Consider the following 21432-nt stretch of genomic DNA (forward strand, 5'->3'; position numbering starts at 1 on the left):
ACAACATTGAAAATTTATTCACACTAGAATGCAGCGGTTACTACAATTAATATTAGACTATGAAACTAGTCCCAATAAAAAAAATGAATATCATGTACACTAAAAAACAAAAACCTTTTTTTTTCTTTTATAAAACGAAATATTCTGAGTCAGCCAGGAGTTCTGAAGACACAAAATGGGCAAATAAAGGCTGTAAGCCATCAACATTTCTGATTCTTAGCCACAGCCACCTAAAAAAGAAAATGTGACGGTTTCCTTTTTACCAATATTTAGTTGCTGTTACTGGTTTCATTTTTTGATGACTCTGAGGAAGTTCAGGTATAATTATTAGCAGGTGTTATTTCTCTTATAGAGGAAAACAACAAGAAATGGCGGCTAAACATCTGCTGTATATCGTTTAAAAAGCATAATTAGGGTTCCAAATAATAATAATAATTTAATTGACTATTTATACTTCTAGAAATAGGATAAAGAGAAGAACAAACAGATGAAGAATATTAACATTGATTTTATCTTACATAGATTTCCACACAGTCTATAAGTAAATTAGTACAAACATTAATGTCTGGTAAAAATGCTGGAATCTGACTGTTTATTTTGGATATTATTAAATTACAGATAAGATAGTGTTATATTGTCTTTTATAATTGTTAAAAGTGATTTTATATTTTAATAAACTTAGGCTCATTCTCAGTGTTGTGTTTGTAGATGATGCCACTAAAAAGAAAATATACATAAGGAGCTATTTATACAGTCAGACAGTAGCAATATAGGACAATGATAAAAGGTTGTGTTACATTTAATCCTTTACTATTAAAAATGCACTTATACATTATATGATTATAGGAAACACAGATATCCAGTAATAATGATGCAGGGCAGCTTGTAGGTGAAGCAGCTGCCATTCAGTGCTTCAGGTGACGTCTAAATAAACCAGGTGAAACTAAAATATTTCCACATGAGGAGTTCTGGATGGAGAATTTTGATTATATATATGTATTGTAGTTTTACAATTTTGGTATAATTACTGATCTAAGTGGGTTGCTCTGTTGGAAAAAGACACATTTTACATTTATATTATGTTTTAGAGTCTTTATACTCCAGTTAATGATGAATCAATTATTAAATTAGTTGACGATTATTGAAATAATCAATTAATGCTTCAAACATTGATAAACAGCATCTAATGAGTGTAGTGTTTTTTTTATTTAATTTTTATTAATGTAGCAAAATTATGCTTTTCTCTTTTAACATTGAATTCCTCTTATCAGTACGGATGCTCACATCGAGCATAAAAAAGGGCGTGCATATTGCATAGCACCAATGACACCCGACCAATCGTGTCCCTACCAAAGTTAAAATCAAACCTACGCCCTTGGTTTGTATAAAGATGTTTTAGAATGGATAGGTGACCTTTAGTTTATATTTCAGATAGTTATTATAAGTAGAGTTATTTCAATTTGTTTTGATGATTTATGGTTGTGATTTATGAGCATAGACTTCCAGTTTTTGGTGTGCTTTTTTACTGCTCAGTTTGGATATATATGAAAGTTCCTTGAGAAAAAATAGGAGTCAGTAACAGGAGAACTGAATAAGACAAGATCTACATGATCTGAGAATGATGGAGGAAGAGATAACCACCTGTTTAATGTTCATTTATTATGTGGTTTTTGCTTGTAGCACCTAATATTGTGGTAATTAGCATTTTTAGTATTTAGATGAGATATTAATAATAATAAGTTTTCATGTTGCACATCCTAATTTTTTTTGGAGGTGATTTTGATTATATAATGTCTCTGTTTTAGAATAATGTAAGATTGATGCTGGAGGAGTGAGGAAGAAGATAGAAAGACAGAAAGGAGATTGAATGAGAGAGGAGGAAACTAGGAACTCTGATAGAAAAAACGGTTGACAAGAAGGGAGAAAAATTTACTTTGAGGAGTAAAGCAGAGAGCAGGCAGAAGTCAGAAGAGGGCTAGAAACAAAAGCGAAGGTGGAGAGGGAAGAAAACAGACAAGACTGAATGACCAGATGGCTCTTTCAAAGAAGAGGAAGTGTCATTTTACGGAGAAATTATAATCAGAATTTCCATTGGGAAATTATATATGTATATGTTATTGCTGTTTATAAATATGGACTATTCTTGGATTATATACATTGTGTTGATGTTAAGCCTATTCTGCTGTTCAATGGTTAAACTTGTTCAAGATATTTAAAAAGGTTATTTTGCTTTTTACTTGCTATGTCTTCTCTTATATTATTTTACCCAAATTACCAGGGCCACTGCCTCAGACCCTGTTCAGTTAATATTTCTGTTTCAAACATTTAAAATGTATAATATGTATTAATACAGTTCAAGTGATAAAGCGTTGACATGATTTGAGTGATAAACTAACATATTGAGTGATGTAGTGTGCAAAGTATGCTGTGGAACACAGAGTGGCTGTATACTCAGGTTAGTAGGAAAAATGAACCTGCTACTTTGAGACACACAGGCCCCTGATCTGGCTAGGTGACAGTAAGAAACATATATGAACCTTTACCTGCAGGCTTGACTACTACTTGTTTTTTTTATGTTAATGAAGAAAAAAAAATATTTCTTATAGGTATGTACAGTAGATGTAAACAGAATAAGTATTTGTTGCACTTTTTTGAAGAGGTGGGGGAACTCTGTCTCAACAGACAGCCACAGGCATAGAATAAATGTTTGTATTTACTTTTCTAAATTTCTTTTCCTCATGTCACTCTCCCCTTAGGAGGCGGCAGAGCTCTTTGAGCCCAACAAAATTGGAAATCCCTGCTAATGACCCTTGACCCATCCGCTCCCACCCCCACCACTTTGACCCAACCCAGAGACACAGTTCTAGTTTTCTACTAATAACACTATTCATGTTATTAATCTTAGGATACACTAAACGTTTGGAAAGGCACATTCCTGGCTTTTACACTTGATTTTTGTTGTTTAAATATTAATAAATATGTAAAAATATATGAAACCATTACTGTCCCCGTTTCCTAATTTCATCTCGATAAGATGTATTGATTTTTATCCACGAGCAAGAAATGTCCCCAGATTTGATTTCAGAAATCTGGTCACCTTATGTTAGTTGCTATTTGAGTCACTGTTGCCCTTAATAATCTCAAATCAGTCTACCCATTATCCTCAGATCCCTGACATCAATGATACTGTACTTTCTTGTCCAAAAAACAGCAGTTGCTTTTCCTTTTTTTAGACCATTCTCTATTACATTGGTGAATGGTTGCGCATGAAAGAAGGCTACAAACACAATGGAACAGGGCGTGTAACATTGCAGTACTCTCCATACAGAGTTGTTGTACTGCTCTCTACCATGTTGAAAAGATCAAAGTTGACCTCATCTCGGCAATTCGGGTATCATCAACTTTGTTCCAGCATAAACAACTTGGGTGGATGTTAATGTGCAAATTTTTTATTTATTTATTTTTTTTTGGAGGGGGGGGCAGCACTAGTGGCTCATTTTTCTGACAGTAGGCTGACAGGAAAGGGGGTATGAGAGAGAGGGAGAGACATGCAGCAAAATAGCACAGATCGTACCCAGGTCGGCTGTGTCAAGGACTAAGGCCTCCGTATATGGGTTGTGCGCACTAACAACTGCACCACCTGCACGCCCTTAATGTGCAATTTTAAAGTCAGTTTTTAGTATTTACCATAATATATATACCACATGAAGGCAGTGTTAGTCTAAACATCAGGATGTTTTACTAACAAAATTCTGATCTTTAATTGTGTGAATTCGCTGTCATATTATTCCCTGGTTTCCTGTGCTAGCCCCAGTTGTCTCAATGTCCATCCACTAGCCAACTGAATGCATGCTGCAGAATTTTAGCTGTTAGTGCCATTTTTATATCCAGACACATGCAAAGAAATTGCTAAGGTTTCAGTCAAAAACCAAAGACATAGCTGTCACTAATTTTAAGCTACACATGTGTCTAAGCATATAGCTTTAAAATCTGTGCTGTAGTTCAGGTGACAAACATTGACAGCAGAAAGGATGGTAAGGTTGTATAAAGCAGGTTAGCTCTAAACAGTGTTTAGCTATCAAGTGCAACATATTTTCTGCACCCTTTCTTACTTAAAATTTAAACCAGTGTTTGCTCTTCCAATACCCAAGGCCAACAAGACCTCCAATCCCATCTAAGAAGACCACTATATGTAGGGACTATACATGTTCACTGTTTATGTCTCTCAATTTATCAGCTTCTCTAAATAACGGTATATAATTTCTGAGGATACTTGTTTCCCTATGTTGACGCTCACCTGCTTTCAAATCCCCCAATCATATATAAATAAAAATGTGCTTGTTCTAACTAATGCAGGCTAATGCTGAGTCACGTTTAAACATGGAGCACATATGTAAACAGTGGACCTGTTTTTATTAACTGTTATGCACATTTTTAGAAAAATTGGATGAAAACAGAAAAATGTTATATAAGTAACACAAAAAGGTTTTTACGCTCGCTTAAGGTAGTTTTTGAGTTTTTCTGACAAAAGTAAATTCACATAAGAGGTGATGGAAATCATATTTTTTGGATAATAAATATTAACCCCACATTACTGATTAGCTGAATTTGTGTCATTCTTTCATTATTATTTTTTTTTTACTTGAAACCAACAATGAAAATATTAAAAATAACATTTTTGTATTTCGTGTTATACGATATAGAAAAATGAAAAAAAAAATTTAACATTCCCCTACTACTTACCACGTTAACTTCCTTTGGGCTCTAAGGTAAACCACGTTTTCTGCGACACGTGTCAAATAGAAAAAAAAAAATATCACAATAATGCTCCAGTAAAGTAAATTCAACACGTGGTTATACAAATTTTTTAGATACTATATCCTGTGTCAATTTACAAATCATAGCAGTAATGTTATAATGGCAGCTAATAGGCCTAAATAAGTATTCTAATAAATGTGATCTTTTCATACTGTCTTCAACTGTTTATAAACATGAAACATATTATGAGTATTATTTTGTGCAATGTAAATATAAAGATGTACAAAATTACTTATTAATTTCTTAAATATGCAAATAGTTTGTAACAGTCAACCGAAAAACTTAGTTTAGAGAGACTCCGCAGGTCCAGAAGGATATCCTGCTATCCCGCAAAAAGGAAAACAGTATTAGGTTTTGGATTTCTGAAACAGGGATGACCAGTCCTGTCTGTGCTAATCAAAGCAAACCTGTCTGATCACAGCCAAAAAAAACTGAGTATCAAGCAGTTTTTATTATTGAACTGACTTGATAGTGATTTTTGGAGGCAAAGATTTGAAATTGAATTGAAATGAAGAGTAGAACACGTTATATTGTTTATTTATCAAATAAAACTGGCTTGCATATTTCAAGCATCCAGCAGGCTGAGGTATTTGGGATAATGCTCCTTAGGATAAGATGTTAGAAGGAAATAAAAAGAAATTAATGTATGCACTTTTCATCCATTTTTTTCTATATATAATTGAGTGTGGCAATGAGAATTCATTAAAAAAAACATTCTTTTTCTGATGTTAATGTTGTTTATTTCAGATTTTTAAGAAACAAAAAGATAAGCAAATTCAGCCCTTTTGGTTTCATTTCAGTCCTTGGTCAATTATTACCTTTATTTGCTGTTTATCACAGCCAAGCGTAACTTATACATATGACGATATTGATTAACTGAATAACTCATCCTAATAGATGGGGAAACATCTAATTTGCATTTCCTTTCTTTTTTTTAAGATTCTAAAATTCCACTCAAAATTTCTTACCCAGCTAGAGAGTGTAACCTTAAAAGGCAGGGATGAAATGGCCATAGTTTGGGAGAATTCTTGCACAGTCGGTTCTGTTTTTTAGCCAAGCCAACCAATTGTCTGTGGGGATGTTTTCTGTACCCCATGAAGCTTGGCTGTATGTGGTAATAGCACACTTGGTCCAGTAAAATATAATAAAAAAGAAGGGAAAGAACTGCTAAAGACTGCCTACCTGTCTATGGTGTACCCCATCTTTCACCCATAGAATGCAGCCAGTGAGCCAAATTCCCTTTTTTCGGAGGGTACATTCCAGTGCATAAATCATTAATCTGCTTTATTCATTAAAATTTATGTTAAGTTATACTGGCTGACCTGAAAAAGACATTTGTTCATTGCAACAAAAAAAAAATCCTGTGCTCAAAAAGACCTTTCCAAACCAAGCTCCTAGGTTGTGTTTTAACCCCAGCCAGTTTTAAGGGCAAAATTTAAATGAAATTTATGAAAAGAAGAATATACAGATGAAAATATGAAGAAATGTTGATGTAACTAACATAAAATAAAGAATAAAGAAACTTTAATTGTTCCTTTAGCCACATTCTATTATTAAACCTCCCCATTGTGAACACAAGCTAAGAGAAATATTGCATCTATATATATTTCATCAAGTCATATTGAGTTAGAAATGTTGGAATAAACATTTTCTGAATGTAATTTACCAAAGCAGCTACCCAATTTGGTCTGAGACAGCAATGTGAGTTATAAATTACTGAATGTTTTGAAGCAATCACTTGAAATCAACTGAAACTGCCCTTTCAGGTTTGTTTAAATTTTAAATTGCCTATTAGCACAGTTTGTTTTTTCCCCTTGCTGGGACCACAAGATCCTGTCAGTGGTATTTTATTAATCCAAAGCTGAAAACTTTAGGAACCACCAATTTAACATCTTGCACTAACCAAAATATACAGTAACTTAACTCCTAGTCCTACGAGTTCCTCGTAGGACTGAATGAAGTCCACTACAATAACATAACATTTTAACCATGAATGTCATCAAGTCATTATCAAGCTATGCTACATGTAGTCCAATGCAATTGAAATTTCAAATATGTACACCACAATAGGTTGGTATTGAATTAGCAAAGGTTTTTTTTAAATATTTTATATTTTTTACAATCACCTCAGAACTTGTGGAAATCAAAAAAGAATTGAGAAGGTTTTGCCTGTTTTAATATTTGCATGCTCCACCAAATTTAGGAACTAAACTGCCTTCAAAGTTTTAAAATCATAGTGGAGCACGATGGGGTGTGTGGGGATATTTGCATACCTTACTTACCCCAGCAGTACTTATTAGCAGAAGCCTTAAACAAACTGAACTTTATGTTCAGGTGATTTACAGCAATGCAATGCAATACACGTGCTATATCTGTGCATTGCACAGACAGACATATTTCAGATGTCTAAAACATATCAACTTTGACCGTAAAACACCCACAGACACAAAACCTGAGTGAAAAACTTAAACACATGAGGCGTCAAAGTCTTTTTTTGTGAGAATTTTCTAGTGTCTGAAAGTTAATTGATTACTACAACTTGGTCTAAAGTTAACATGTTAAATAAACATTTTTCAACAATTATTCATTTATAAGGATGGACAAAATGCTTAAAGAAAGAATTTGAATAGATTTTTACTTTTAATGAGGTTGCAAGAAAACATAGCAATACATTGCAAGCTACCATGATGAGAAAAAGCAGAGAGAACATAAAGTTAGGGGTTGAAATAAATAATACTGCAGATTGGGAAAATAGAGATAGAATCAAGCAGAATGATGTAAAGTGATCCCTATGTCCTCCAGCAGTCTAAGCCTATAGCAACATAACTACTGTACATAGCTACAGAGATAGCTCAGGATAACCTGAGCCACTCTAACTAAACGCTTTATCAAAAATAAAGGTTTTAAGATTACCCCTACAAGAAAACAGATTTATAACTAAAAGATCTTCTTTCCATTTTACTTTTATAAATTCTATGAATCAATAGAAAACCTGCAGGTTGAGAGCTTGGTTATTTAGGAGTTTAAATATGGGAATGAGGATTTTAAATTATATTCTGGATTTAACAGGAGGCAAATGAAGGGAAGCTAAGATAAAAAAAAATATGATCTATCCTTTTAATTTTCATCAGAACTGTGGCTGCATTTTGGATGAACAGAATGATTCTGACTACAATTTTTGGACTTCTTGATAGTAAATATTAACAATAGTCCAGCCTTGAAGTAATAAACACATTAACCTGTTTTTCAGCATCACCCCTGGAAAAGATATTTCTAATTTTTGCAGTTTTGTGGAAATGAAAGAGGGAAAGTATAGAAGTATAGATTCAATTACAACTTTAAGGTCAGAATTTTGCAGGAAAAACATGAAAGCATGCTGCTTGCCTTTTTCAAGCTACCTCATTTGTTTTTGGTGGTGTAATTGTCTATTGCCTTTTGTCTAGACTATATTGTACCTATCTTTCAATCGATACCCTAAGCAGCATCAAATCATCTCAAACTTGTCTCTTAAACTTTACAGTTAATTTACTGCACTAACAGTCACTGGATCTAAATCCAGTTGCTCTGCAGCTTGAATAGAATATTGTTATCAGGGAAACCTGTTGCAGCTGTGAGAAGCTGAGTTCACAGTTGATCAAAATTTTCCAGAAACGTTTTAGGCTCCTCATTTAATCTAATCCACGAATATTTGAGGTCGCTCTGGAGGCAGAAACAGGTCCAACTTAGTACAAAAAGTACTAAGAAATTACCTAACAAAGTGGCTTGTGTTTGTAAAGCTGATGTACATTTCAGAAACATAATAAGCCCAACTTCAGTATGTTTTACATTGAGCTTTGATGAGCCCAAACTTGTTTATGTTTTATTGTGAAGCAAGAGCTGCTCACTCTGCAGTTTTTCACAAGCAGAGGATTTAAGTGCTGCCGGAAAAAAGTGTGGGAAATGACCAAGTCACTGCTACATTATTGGCCAATTCAAAAGCCATGAATGGAGGTACAAAACATTCAGCATTTGTAAGTGTGCTTCCATGCTCGACTACAATAAGCATCTTGTTGTACATCTTAAAGTGTAAAATCCTGCATATAAATTATAGTGGTGAATTCTTTCATTCAAAGTTTCATTAAGACTACTCTAACGACCAAGCAATGTTCAGCCCTACTTTGATTTGAGAAGGATCCGGACTTCCTTGAGGGCACTTGACTCTGAAAAATCCCCTCTCCTTCTACTAACTATTGAGTGGTCTCAGATGTAGCCAAGTTAATTAGCACTTGGGCAAGTGGTACATGCTCTCACATACCTATTGGGTCATAAACATGTTTACCCTACTGAAGTTAGCAAACAAAGGTATTTAAAAGCATGCAGGAGGAAAACCTTTTCTTCTCTTGGCTAGATAGAGTAATGAAAGTTCTTTACTGAGGTTTTTGTTATTAGTGGAGATGGAATGCACAATAAAAGAGCTGCAACTGAGCGGGTCTTGCTTTTGTGTGTGAGAACTTGCTGCTAACAAGACCTTAAAGGGAGAATGTTGGGGAAAATGTAAATAGGAAAATGGGATACCTTGAGCTATGTGATGAACGCTTTGCTTCATCAACAAAAACTTAACAAGAAGTGATCCAACAAGCAGCTCCTTCCCAGAAAGCCAATCATTATTAAGTCATAACTTGGCGCCAACCAAACCATGCTTGATTTGCACAGACGTTTGCTCTGACAGACAAACTTTTCAACTTTAATATTACCTCACTGGGAACTTTTTCTCGTAACACAGGCCCAGCAGAGTTTTAAACTCAATAAGGGACCATATCTTTTTGACATTTATACTGCATCAATGCAAACACGAGCTGAAACATTGCTGCCGTTGAGGTCTTGTAGGGCGAAGGGTCCGTCTGGCCTTAACTGAGCTGCAAGGGAAGTGCCAAATGGCATGTTGTCTCAAGCCCAAAGCAACATAAAGCTGGCTGATAAGGAGAGTCATAGCAGCCAGAACTAAAAGGTGTTAATGAACTGCTTTGATACGCCAAGACTTCAGTCTTCTTTTTACAACATTTTGTCCACAAACTTAGGAAAAAGCTGACGATCTAACATGGCTTCCTTTTAACAGCGATGAACGGCACTATTCCAAACACATTCATGACTGATTTACATCTCAGAAACATGGCGCCTTTTTTGCACTTTCTGACAGATTATCTCTGTAAAGCTTTCCAAATATTGGCCCATTTAGGTACTGAACTTTTCCCTTTTCTTGGACTCTGCACTTGGAGCCTTGCATGGCCAAGACGAGGCACACTTTTGTTGTTTCTAAAATGAACAAAGACAGAGATTGTCATAAAAGATAAAACCCTAAGGGTTTTAGTCCATGGTCTCATTAGGAATTCATATTTAGGGTGCAGTTCCATGACAAGACAGACTCAGGGTGAGACAATTTTCAGTCAATCCTTGAGAAATGAAACAAGGGGCTGATTGTGATTCAGTTTTGCCAGAAGGGCGTATGCTTATTGCATGAAATCCTCCCATGAGTTTGCCAGTCTCACTGCTGGCTGGGAGCAATGCATTATTTCATCTGACCAGGACTGTTTTTTTTCTGTACTGTATTTTTCTTCCACTCAATCTCTGTCTGTTTCTCTTATCTTTCACAGGGACTTGAGGGGCCTCAAGGGCCAAAGGTAAGTTACACAAAATCAACTTGCCTGTTCTTTAGATCATGTAAAAAAGGTTTAACTTTCCTACTTATATTAAAATTATCGCCAAGGTGCCTTTTTGGTGTCTTGCCAAAAGAAGTTATATCCCTTGAAATCTTCAGGTATTCTCTAGTTGCAACCACAAAAGTGTTTATTGGAAAGTGATAAATGACAATAAAGTTTTGCATTACTTGGAATTTTGAGGAAATATGTATTTTCTTGCAGATACATTTTTGAAAATAAGCATAGATACATATTTATAATGTAGGCATTCGTATTCAGTGCAACTGATTCTTTACCTTTTTTTTTTCTACAAATACAGCTGCAAGCAGTGCACATCTAAAGACTACGTACTTTGACAATCCCTTAAAACATTCAAGCTCATTAAAATAGAAACAAGAGCATCTTCTCAGTTGGATTTAATCATGCACTTTAAATGGCTCAAGTAAATTGATATATGAATATGCTTTGTAATAAACCCTTCCATCGTAGCTCTGGCTGTATATGTGGGGATGCTGCCCTACTACGTATTCAATACTAAGTACCATACCATACTCAAAGTATTCAATCGGTTAGTTCTATCAATTTTCCTATCATCTCTGAAGTATGATGTTCCCATCACATTAAATAAATCTTACTTTTTAACTCAAAGCACCTGACCAGACCACCTGCTTTTTAAACATTCAATCCACCCAGTGCATGGCTCATGGCAGATTCCAAATAAAACTTCTCCCAGGTTTCTTTCAACAACTTCTTTTTTATTGCAACTCCTCCTTTAAAGTCATGAAGAGCATGACAAACAGTTGTCGACAGACTCTCCCACCTGGGCTTTGAATCCCAGCAGTCTCCCGAGAATTGGCCTCCTGGCGTCTCTCTAATTAATGGTCTACTTTCCCAACTTACCAGATTACGTGGAAAACCATGTGTTGGTAGGTTTGATGTTGACCAATACTCTTTCCTTTTCCAGATGATAGGTTGCACAGGTGTTTTCTAAGATTTTAGAACCCATGATATGTTTTATGACTTAATCATGATTTCAACAAAATTGTATCCATGACCTGTCTGCTGTATCCCTCTTCCTGATGCTGTTTATTCGCTAAAGTTCTCCAACAAATCTATGAGGTCCTTAAAGGTATAGCTGGTTTTATACTGATATTAGATTACATACAGGTGGAGTCTATTTACTTAACAGGTAAATGACTGTGTCTGAAAGCAGTTGGTTACACCATATATTTTTGAGGGGTGTCAGATTGAAGAGGAATTGATCCCAGTGTAATCCAAGTTAAGTAAATTCATGACTGTGGCTTTACTATTCAACACGTTTAGATAGAGCAAGGGGTATAAACCTTTTGCAAAAGCACAGAAAATGTGCCTTACAAAACGTCAACCAAGAGATGTGAATTCTGACATAAACCAGAAGGTACTGTCCTCCGACTTTAAAATAATGTTTTTGATTTAAGGATACTTTTGTTTGATTCAACCTAACTGTCTTGGCTGTTTAGAATATTTACATGGAGATTAGGTACAGAAGAGCCACAGTCAGGTCAAGTAAACACATTGAGAAAGGGGCAAAAGAGACGAATGAGAGATGGAGAACAGGGAACCTGGAGTTAAGTGCTGCGATACAGACTGATGTGGGAAACAGATGGAGGCTGTAGCCAACCATCAGGTAGCTGCCAGTGTTTGTTCAGTGTAACCCAATCAGACATTTCCTGTCTGCGCCGTCATCTGTCGAAGAGTTGGGGGTGTGTACGTGAAGGGGTCAAAGATGATCCACCGCCGCGTTAATGACTCATAATCCAGGCCCGGAGGCTGTTCAATTAGATCTTCTGCTGTTTGGCAAAGGGGCCACATGGAGACCCCGATCAAGTTTCAGCACCTCGGTGGCTGTTTGGTTGCCATTAAATGATAAAACACCCGACATGAGTCATGTTTACTCAGTACTTTTAAAGGAGGGTGGGAGAAAGTGAAAATATTCAAAGACTCCTTTTTATTGTTCCTGTTCTCCAAAATCTACGACTAGAATAACAATAAGGCATTTTTATCGCAAAACTGCTGACATAAAAAACCGTAAGATGGGATAGGAACTTCATAAAGACACGAATAACTCTGTAGTAAGTAAAAGCCCAGATGTACTGACTTTCCTCACAGCCAGAAATGCAGACAAGATTGATCTAACAAAGCTAATAACCCACAAACATTGTGCTTTTCATGTCTTTATTAAAACAAATTGAGTAATCACTCTAACAGACAGCGGGCTGGAAAACATATTTGAATTTATTGGAAACTCCCTCAGACGTTTCCTGTTACCGCTGATGAGATTCACTCAGTCAGGGAAAGGAATTTTGGAGGATTCCTCCTGACAAAGCTGTTTGAGTTTATTCATTTTTCAGAGGCATTATTGATTTGAGAGCTCCCTTTTAACATCGGGCAGCAGCATCTAAATTACAATAAAATCGGAAGTCTGACTTAGCAGCTTTATATAATATTTAAAGTTTTAGTGTAGGAGTGAAGGGATCTGTATGTTTCATCTTTTTTTTAGTCCCTTTTATTTATTAAGTATCTCTGCATGATCATGAGTTTGGTTTAGTTTGCAGCTTTCTTGCTAGATAGCTTCAGGTACCTCTAATTTCAACACCTTTCTGATATGAGTCATGTATTGTCTGAAAAATTCTTCTCGAGTACTCATACCAGAAAGCTGCAGAAATTCCAGAAAATATATTAGTTTGGGTACGGGTCAACATGCATGCCTCTCAACTGACAGATTTTCTGCAATTTCCCAGCTTGGGATAAATAAAGGATTCTATCTATTTATTGAGTCGTGTTCCTATTACAATATTTTCATTGGAAGACAGTTCATTGTAGAAAATATATAGACCCTAGATCCCTCAGACATTTTGGAGAGCGCACTCTATATTGTGCACTTTATAGTGAAATCAGTTAACATACCGTTCGGACAGATAATCACTACTTTTCACTCCCTGCATGACGCCTTTGCCATTTTTGTTATTTGTCACCACTGTCAAGTAGTGACAGCTGTAGGTGACAGCAGGCCGCTGTGACAACAAATCCCTGAATTGGTTTGTGAGGAGAGCTCTCCTCGCAAAGCATTCCGGGATGTATCTGCTCGTCTAGTGGCCATGAACGATAACTACTTTTCAAGGTGCATCGTAGGAAATTTCGAGTCCTCTATTTTTTTCATTCACTAGACGTTTAGACAGTCATTTAATATAGCGTAACCACTATATAGTGCCCGTCATAGTGATTAGAGAGGACATTCAGGCACAGCCTTAGACTGAGCTCTAGTGTTCCTTTGAATGATATTGTAGCATACACATGCTTTTAGTATATAGAAGGCCAAATAATGGGAAACTGAGATGGACTTTTTTAGCTTTAAACATGTCCAAATGAAACTTGCAATAAAGTAGCTATGGATTCGCAAAAAACATCCATCTGGGAATGAAGAACTCAATATACAATGCCTGAGTGCAGGCAAATGTTATTTTTAGATTTTCAATGTTGCATTATTGAGTGTCTTGATATCTAAACCCCTTTTTTCCAATGGATGATTTTTATAGAATGTTTTTATCTGTTTGTTATAAAGATGTTAATGAAAATCTGTCTAAATAAATCAATAAACCTTTATTACTATTTTCCAGGGTTCTCTTGGACCTCCTGGTATCCCAGGAATTAATGGACTGAAGGTGAGCACTGCCATTTAAAGAAACTACTCTAAATGATTTTGCTATTTAGTTTTTTTTTAGTTTTTTCTTCCTGCTTGTATTACACTATTGCTTATCTGCCTGATATTTGTGTGGTTTAGAAAATGTACAGAACATTTACTCACTTCTAGTGAAATATTTCTATGTTTCTGATATTGTAGTTCAGTTTGATCTTCAGCCAATTTCAGACAGCTAGATTTTTATGAACATGTCAAGAAAAATTTTGACAAGGGTCACAACCTACGCAGATGTCCACACTTACAGAGAGTTTCCAACATAGATATTTCATGCTGCATATAGGGCTCCCTGTCCAAATGGAAATACAGAAAAAGGTTTTACTTGAATTTGTTTTAAACCCTGGTTCATGGTATTCCGATTTGTTCATGCTCACTATTTTCTAAGATAGCAGTCAAATAAAAATGATTTCTATTAAACTTTAAATTGTAACCACAAGAAATATGTCTCAGATGAAATTGTATGCAATGCAAAATAAGGGATTCCAGTGTTTTGCAATTTATTTTGAGAATCTTTAGCCATTCACAAGACCTTGCTTGAATATTGATGTTGTCACATCTAACTGATATTATATAATTGTTTTAGATTATGGACAAATATATTGATTAGTTTATCAGGGGCCTTATCATTTTCAAATAAATATGTGTTGCACTGCAATAAAGTTTATAAAAGTGTTTGGAAAGGACTTGGTAGAAGGTTACAATTCAATAATAAAGCTTAATTGGATGAAACGATCAGCTACCTGGGGACACTCCTTGATTGTGTGCAGTCCTCTGAAAGCTCAGCCCAAAATCTAAGTTAGTAGGTCATGTAAATAAGTAATGGGGAGTTATTGTAACAATGCTCATACCCCATACATGTGACAGAGCTGTGCATTTAGCAAGATGTGCTTCATTTATTTTGCCTTTTGAATCTTCTTAGATATTACATCTCACCTGATAGGATAAGACTGTATTAGTCCAATAGATTTGTTTTTCTTTTTTATGATCAGTTGATATTATGACCTTTGCTTCCATTACACTTTCCCCTCCTCCTCTGTAATGTTTCAAATCAGTCTCTAAATGTGTATCCCTAGCAATAAGATTAATAAATACACCTCACACTAGGTCACAAAGGCTAATTTGCATGTTTGCAGGGTTTACACTTTTGTTCAAATTATATAGAAACACAGCTCTTTCAGCATGCTTGCTTTTCCTTTTTTTCTGTACCAAACTAAGTACTACATAAAAATGCTGATGTATTAAGAGTAATCTTAACAGAAAATAACCATAGCAAAAGCCACATTAAGCTCTCTTTATATTAGAAGAGGTCGCACATGCATTTTTACATTTTCAAACCATTTTTGCATCCTAGTCCTAACCCTAAGCCTTAAGGGGGTTTGGTTTTGGAAGCTTGTGAATCTGTTGCCTGGCTGAGCTAAGTTCTGCAATTTACTCTCAAGTAAAGTAGAGACAGTGCAGGTGATAAAAATTTTGATAAAAAAAAAATAATCAAAAATAAACAGTGGTTTAAGTGAATTAGTGATGAGTTGATGTTAGGGGAGCCATCTTTTTCTTCTCAAGTACACATATTGGTCGATAAATAAGAGGTTTGTTTGGCTATAATAGGAACCAGAGTATAGAAGCTTCATTTCAGTGTGAAAGCTATACAAACTCTTGAAACAGGCTTAATTCCACACTTGTGAAATGAGTTGGGTTTGCCAGCAGCCATGAAATAGAACCCCAGAGCTGTGCAATCCATCTATAAAACAGTCTGTTATGGTATGTAAGTCTCGTTCATGCAGAAAGTTGAACTTGGAGGCAGTGAAAGCCTGATCCCTCTGCAGTGGCAGGTTGACTGTCAGACATCATACTGATCTGACAGCGATGCACACACTGGGCAGTGGGGGGTAGGTGGCTAAGGTAAACCTTATCAACGTTAGTTTTTAATCAGACTCTGTCATAGTCATGGGGGAACAGGATCATCATTATGTGAATGACTCCCATATGTGGTCTGATGAATGATGCAGAGTCCCAGTGCTCATGAAGTATCATCACCACTGTTATAGTAAAGGAGCGAAGGGGGGGTCCACACATGGATCATACACGCTGATCATTACCACAAGGCTTCATTAAATCAAGGCATTGGGTTGGAAATGAAAACAAAGATGAGAAACATTGGAATAACATCAACGAACATTATTTATGGGGATGAAATGAAATAACTTACCGGTACATTTATATATATTTTTTCGCAGTTTGAAAAATTCTGTGCTACTTACTGACTGCCGTTTTAATCAAAACATTGAACCCTTGTAATTTCCATTTTAGCTACATTAAGTGGCTTCATCTGGTTAGAGCTGCCTGCCTGTCTTTAGGGGTAACTCCTACTCTAGAAAAGGTTATGATGTGGTAGGTTAGCAAAGGTCATGAGGTTAATTTCTTTTGGCAACAGATGTATTGAGGTCGGTCTGCTTTAAGGGCAGAGAAATTATAGCTTTACACCAACAGAATCAAATAGACTTGGCTGTTCTCTTTAACTAATCTTTAACAACTAAAACAGTGACGGCTAAGCAAGTAGTTAGCTTTGTCCAATATTCCAGAAATTCCAGTTTTCAGGAGAAATTTGAAGGACATACAAATAACTGGCATAATAAGAAAACTTTTTTACATTGTCAAAGCATGAACTGATGACCTAAGACTGTCTTGCTTTCTTCCTCTCAGTACCATATGCACATCAGAAAATCTGTATGATTGTTTTACTATAAACAAGCCGACACTAGCTGCTGGGCCCGACATCTGATCGCTAGACAGAGGGATGAAAGATTAAAATTATTTTACAAATAAAGAGATGCTGTTTTTTAAATGATTTCCCTCCATCCTATGCATACATACATAGACTGTATTCATTTGCATATATGTGGTTATGGGAAAGTGCACATGCACAAAGCCTGGAAAGTTCACCAATTCCATGACGCATATCTGCAGTGAAAAAGCATTCTTCAAATTACTCAAGATGATCAAATAGAATTACATGACTATAAGGAAAGGGTTGCCAAGGTGATGAGGATTAGTATGATAAAAGGGAGTTGCAAAGAGAACCCTGAAGAAAAGCTGCGAACATAGAAAAATTAAAGCATAAGCTGTCACTTCTGCAAGGAGAAAGTTGCAAAGTTACTCTGCAAAAGAAAGATATTAGGGACTGTTTTGTGTGTGCCATGTGTGTAGGGATGTGGTTTAGGTCATGTATGTATGTATGTATGTATATATATTTGCCTCACTTTAAGATTAAATAAATGGATTAAGGTTCATGTCATAGGTATAGCCATCAAAACACAATTTCAGTTTCTGTACCCCAGCTATTACCTTCAGCTAGGAAACATGCCGCATTTCTATAAGCAAGTTATGATATTTTTTTCCTGCAAAGGTAAATTTGCAAATATTTCAAAAATATTGACCTAAATACTTGCATCAGCATCTAAGATCCTTACAGTGTTTGTTTAAATGCAAGTATTAGTTTATTTATTAAATTACCGATTGTATTTTGAGTCTTTTCTTCTTCCATCTGTGTTTTTAGTGCCTCCCTTTGCTTACAGGGCATAAATTCTTTCTGGGCACAATACAAAGCACTCTATTATGTCTTCAGAGTGTATTTTCATTGTATTTATTGGGAAAAAAAGACATTGCACTGTAAATGAGCCATTGTTTATTCTCCAAGCCCTAAATTACAGTTCAAATCTTCATAAACACACACTGAATACAGTTACTGTGTGTCGTGCTGTCAATAGGGAGATGTTGGCATCCCAGGACGGGACGGAATCCCAGGCGCCAAGGTCTGGTGCACACTTCCTCTGTGTGCTCTCATTCTTTTAGTCACCTTTTTATTTCTGCTTGAAACATTATTTTACCCTGTCATCCTTTATGTCCAACATTTGTGGCTCGTGTTCTTGTCCTGCCATTTGTTGGTCAACTGTACATGAATAATAATTGTCTTTTTTTTATTATTGTTAAGCTAGAAGATATAATTATGGGCTGTTTTTAGTTGTAAATATTGCAAGGTTATTATGTTTTAAATCTTTGGAACTACAGTTTACAAAGTTTCACAAATGATATTGAAAATAATTTTATGAAGGGAAAATCTGACAACCATAGGTGTGACTTTGGGAACAAAATCCTTTTTTTTTTCTTTATCCAACTTGGATTTTATCCAATCAAAATCTAAAGTTGTCCACCAACCCCTCTACTCCCACCCCCGCCCGCACACCAACCAGCAACCCCAACCCTGTGACCTGTCCTGTGTCTAATTCTCCCCTTTCTCTTCCAACAGGGTGAAAAGGGAGATCAGGGTGAAAAGGTAAAGTAATAACTCAAATCTCCCCACACATCCTTCTAAGTATCCCACCATGTGTTAGAATAACCTTTGTGGGGAAATCACTGCAGCCCTGCTATTGTGCCTCACAACTCCAGCTTGTATTTTCAAAGGTGACTCTCATCAAAGACCTGGGCATCAGTTAGCCAGTAATTAAATGAGTCATAAAACTGCGCCCAATTTCTCCGGGTCTGGGCGATGGTCCTTACAGGTTCCAAAAATGTCCTCCTAGAGGAAAACCTGCTTTATTTTCCTCCATTCCTTGATTCTAATGGTGCACTAACTTGGTCCTGTTGGAGTGGGAGGTGTAAATATCAACCAAGTCAACAGTGATCAGGAAGGAACTTATGATTCATTGTGCTTTATCAACCACAAAATTGGTCTTTGGGCTCTTGTTTTGAGTCGAATCTAACTTATTCTCCTCCGCCAACATACCTGCTTCACTGTAATAATGAGGCTTTGTGGAAACACTCTCATAGCAACCGCTGCTCCCTCATCACGGGTGTCCTGTGGAGAATTAGCTGGATGCAAATAACAGCTCAATGTGCAGTTACAGAAACTGCACCCGGCAGATTCTAATGATGCAGGATCGCGTCAATTCAAAAAGTCATAAGCATAAATCAATGGTCTGAGAAGGTAGATTGGTTTCCCATGTTTCAGTTTAAGATCGTATAAAACCGGCATCCAGGCCTCACCACACACAATATGCCGCTCTTAAATGTTTTACTTCATACCGGGAGTTTCCACGCCTTTTTATAACCCAGTGTAAACAGGCTTTGTGTCTTTCAATGTAACTTAATTTGCCTCTCTGCTTTGTGTCTGACCAGTCACTCCTAATAGCTGTTTTCTCTGAAAACAAAAGTAAAAAAAAACAAAAAAAACCTTCTTTGAGTGAAGGTTTTGAAATTAATTTATTTGTTCAGCAGAATGTAATTTTAGTTAATTTCCAGAGCTGTCAGACCTCTTACATGGTCCGACCCTCAGAGCTGAGAATTGTCTCTCAGAACTAAAGCCAGGATTGTCATTAAAAATTGTAGTCTTTGGCTTTGTTCTCCTGCTCAAAAGCCAGCAAGTAAATTCAGGAAACTAAATTGTTATGGTACTGACTTCATTCTCCATAGTTATTTTACCTTCCAACATATAGATTTCTTGATGGAAAAACACACATGTCAAAGAGACAAACTGCCACAGTAAGCCTTTTTCTTTAGGTTATCCCTCAATAATTTACAGAAGGAAACAAGCTTTGATATCATACCCACAGACCTCCAAAGTCATTGCATGATTTGTAGTCTTAGACAACACCAGTGGATTTATGAAAAGTGAAATGACCAGTTCACTGCCAGACAGAGCTATAACCTACGCCAAATATAGAGGTTGACATTTTTCAGAGGAGCCTAGTAGGTCATTATAAACTGTTGTTTTTCGGCTTTGACTAAACCAATTAACTGGTAGACAAAATGCACAATGTTATAACTAACGTTAATGCACTGATTCTGTTGTTCAGGATCTCAAGGTTCTGCATTCCGATTACATATTGTACAAGAAATATCAGGCAGTTTTAAAATCATTTTAACACCTTTTTATATAAGTATATACAAGTTAAATAGATACACCTTTAGATAGCCTTTTGGTTTTTTTTTTCATTTCTTCTCAGACATTCAAAAAAGCAACGGTGCTAACATTGTCAGAACAAAAAGACCCAGTATTGAAGGTATTAAGACCTTTAAATTTAACAAAATGTTTATTAAAGGCAGAACTGCAGTGAACAGCGTAGACATCTTAGACAGGAATGTTCCCAGAGGATGAGGTTGTTCCAGCCGACGGGTCACCCGCAAAAATGCTCTTTTGCGGGTGAAAAATACATAAATAAAAATAAACGGGTCGGGCGGATATTTTTTTAGTGCGGGCGGGTAGTTGGTGGTTTTTTTTTTTATGCGTGTGTTGTTATGGACATCAGAAATGTTATATTAATCAGGCACTGGGGTCACCCTTGTTGTAGCTTAAAGCCCTGCCGGCAGTGTGGGCTTCCCTCCAAGAAGGCCACAGTCAGTGCATACACGTCTGCTGCAGTGTTAATGGAGCTGTTCTGCAGCGCAGCTTACTATAGCCTATTACTTGATGTGTTAACGGGTCGGGTTGTGGGTTAAATATCAACGGGTCGGGTCGGGTTCGGATTTGAATTGAAGATATCCGCGGCTGACGGGTCGGGTTCGGTAGTCATCCTAACGGGTTCGGGCGGGTGCGGGTTGGTAAAACTCGACCCGTGCAGGACTCTACGCGGCGGGCAGTGCCCAGAGAATCCCAGGCGCTGATGTCTTAGAGGTCGGAGAACAGGCAGGAGATCAGAACCGAGGAGACAAAGGAAGGCATTATATTCCAAAAAGCACAGCTTAACCCAGTGTCTCTGGCTCTGTAGTCAGAGCCAAATGATCAGAGGTCCTAAGAGGTACCGGAGGGAAATCCAGAACGGAGTTGGGGAACAGTTCCAGGTGCGGTACAGAGGCAGAAATCCAGAAAGAGTCTGGGGACAGGTCAGGCAAACAGATCAGAACGAGGACAGGCAGTTTTAGAGGTCCAGATGCAGAATTGGCCAGGATCAGGTAATCAGAACACAGGAATGCTAGAGAACTCTCACCAAAGGCTGGAATAATCTGGTAGGCCTACTGATGACTGGTTTGAAGGCTGGAGCAGGTGAAGCAGATGAGCAGTATTGAAAACTGAACAGACAGATAAGTGAAATGAGTAATCGGACCAGTCATCACTGCCAAGATCATAACAAACATGTTTATTTGAATTTTTGTTGTGCTTTGTTTGTTGTCTTCAAACTACTTTGTTTGCATACAAATGTAACTCATCTT

General features: G+C 36.6%; 1 protein-coding gene across 15 annotated transcripts in view; it reads left to right on the forward strand.

Annotated features, from left to right (window-relative positions):
- Positions 1-21432, forward strand: part of LOC119776112 (collagen alpha-1(XXV) chain) — a 246178-nt gene that overhangs the window by 176713 nt on the left and 48033 nt on the right. For 14 of the 15 annotated variants that reach the window (XM_038274362.1, XM_038274368.1, XM_038274364.1 and 11 more), the window contains exons 10-13: positions 10449-10475; positions 14150-14194; positions 17994-18038; positions 18533-18559. In XM_038274362.1, coding sequence (XP_038130290.1) covers positions 10449-10475; positions 14150-14194; positions 17994-18038; positions 18533-18559 — 144 coding nt within the window. The remainder of the gene's footprint in view (positions 1-10448; positions 10476-14149; positions 14195-17993; positions 18039-18532; positions 18560-21432) is intronic. The other variant, XM_038274367.1, reaches the window with a different exon arrangement.

The sequence above is a fragment of the Cyprinodon tularosa genome, unplaced genomic scaffold (genome assembly GCF_016077235.1).
Source record: "Cyprinodon tularosa strain WSP-4 unplaced genomic scaffold, ASM1607723v1 ctg91, whole genome shotgun sequence".
NCBI lineage: Eukaryota > Metazoa > Chordata > Actinopteri > Cyprinodontiformes > Cyprinodontidae > Cyprinodon > Cyprinodon tularosa.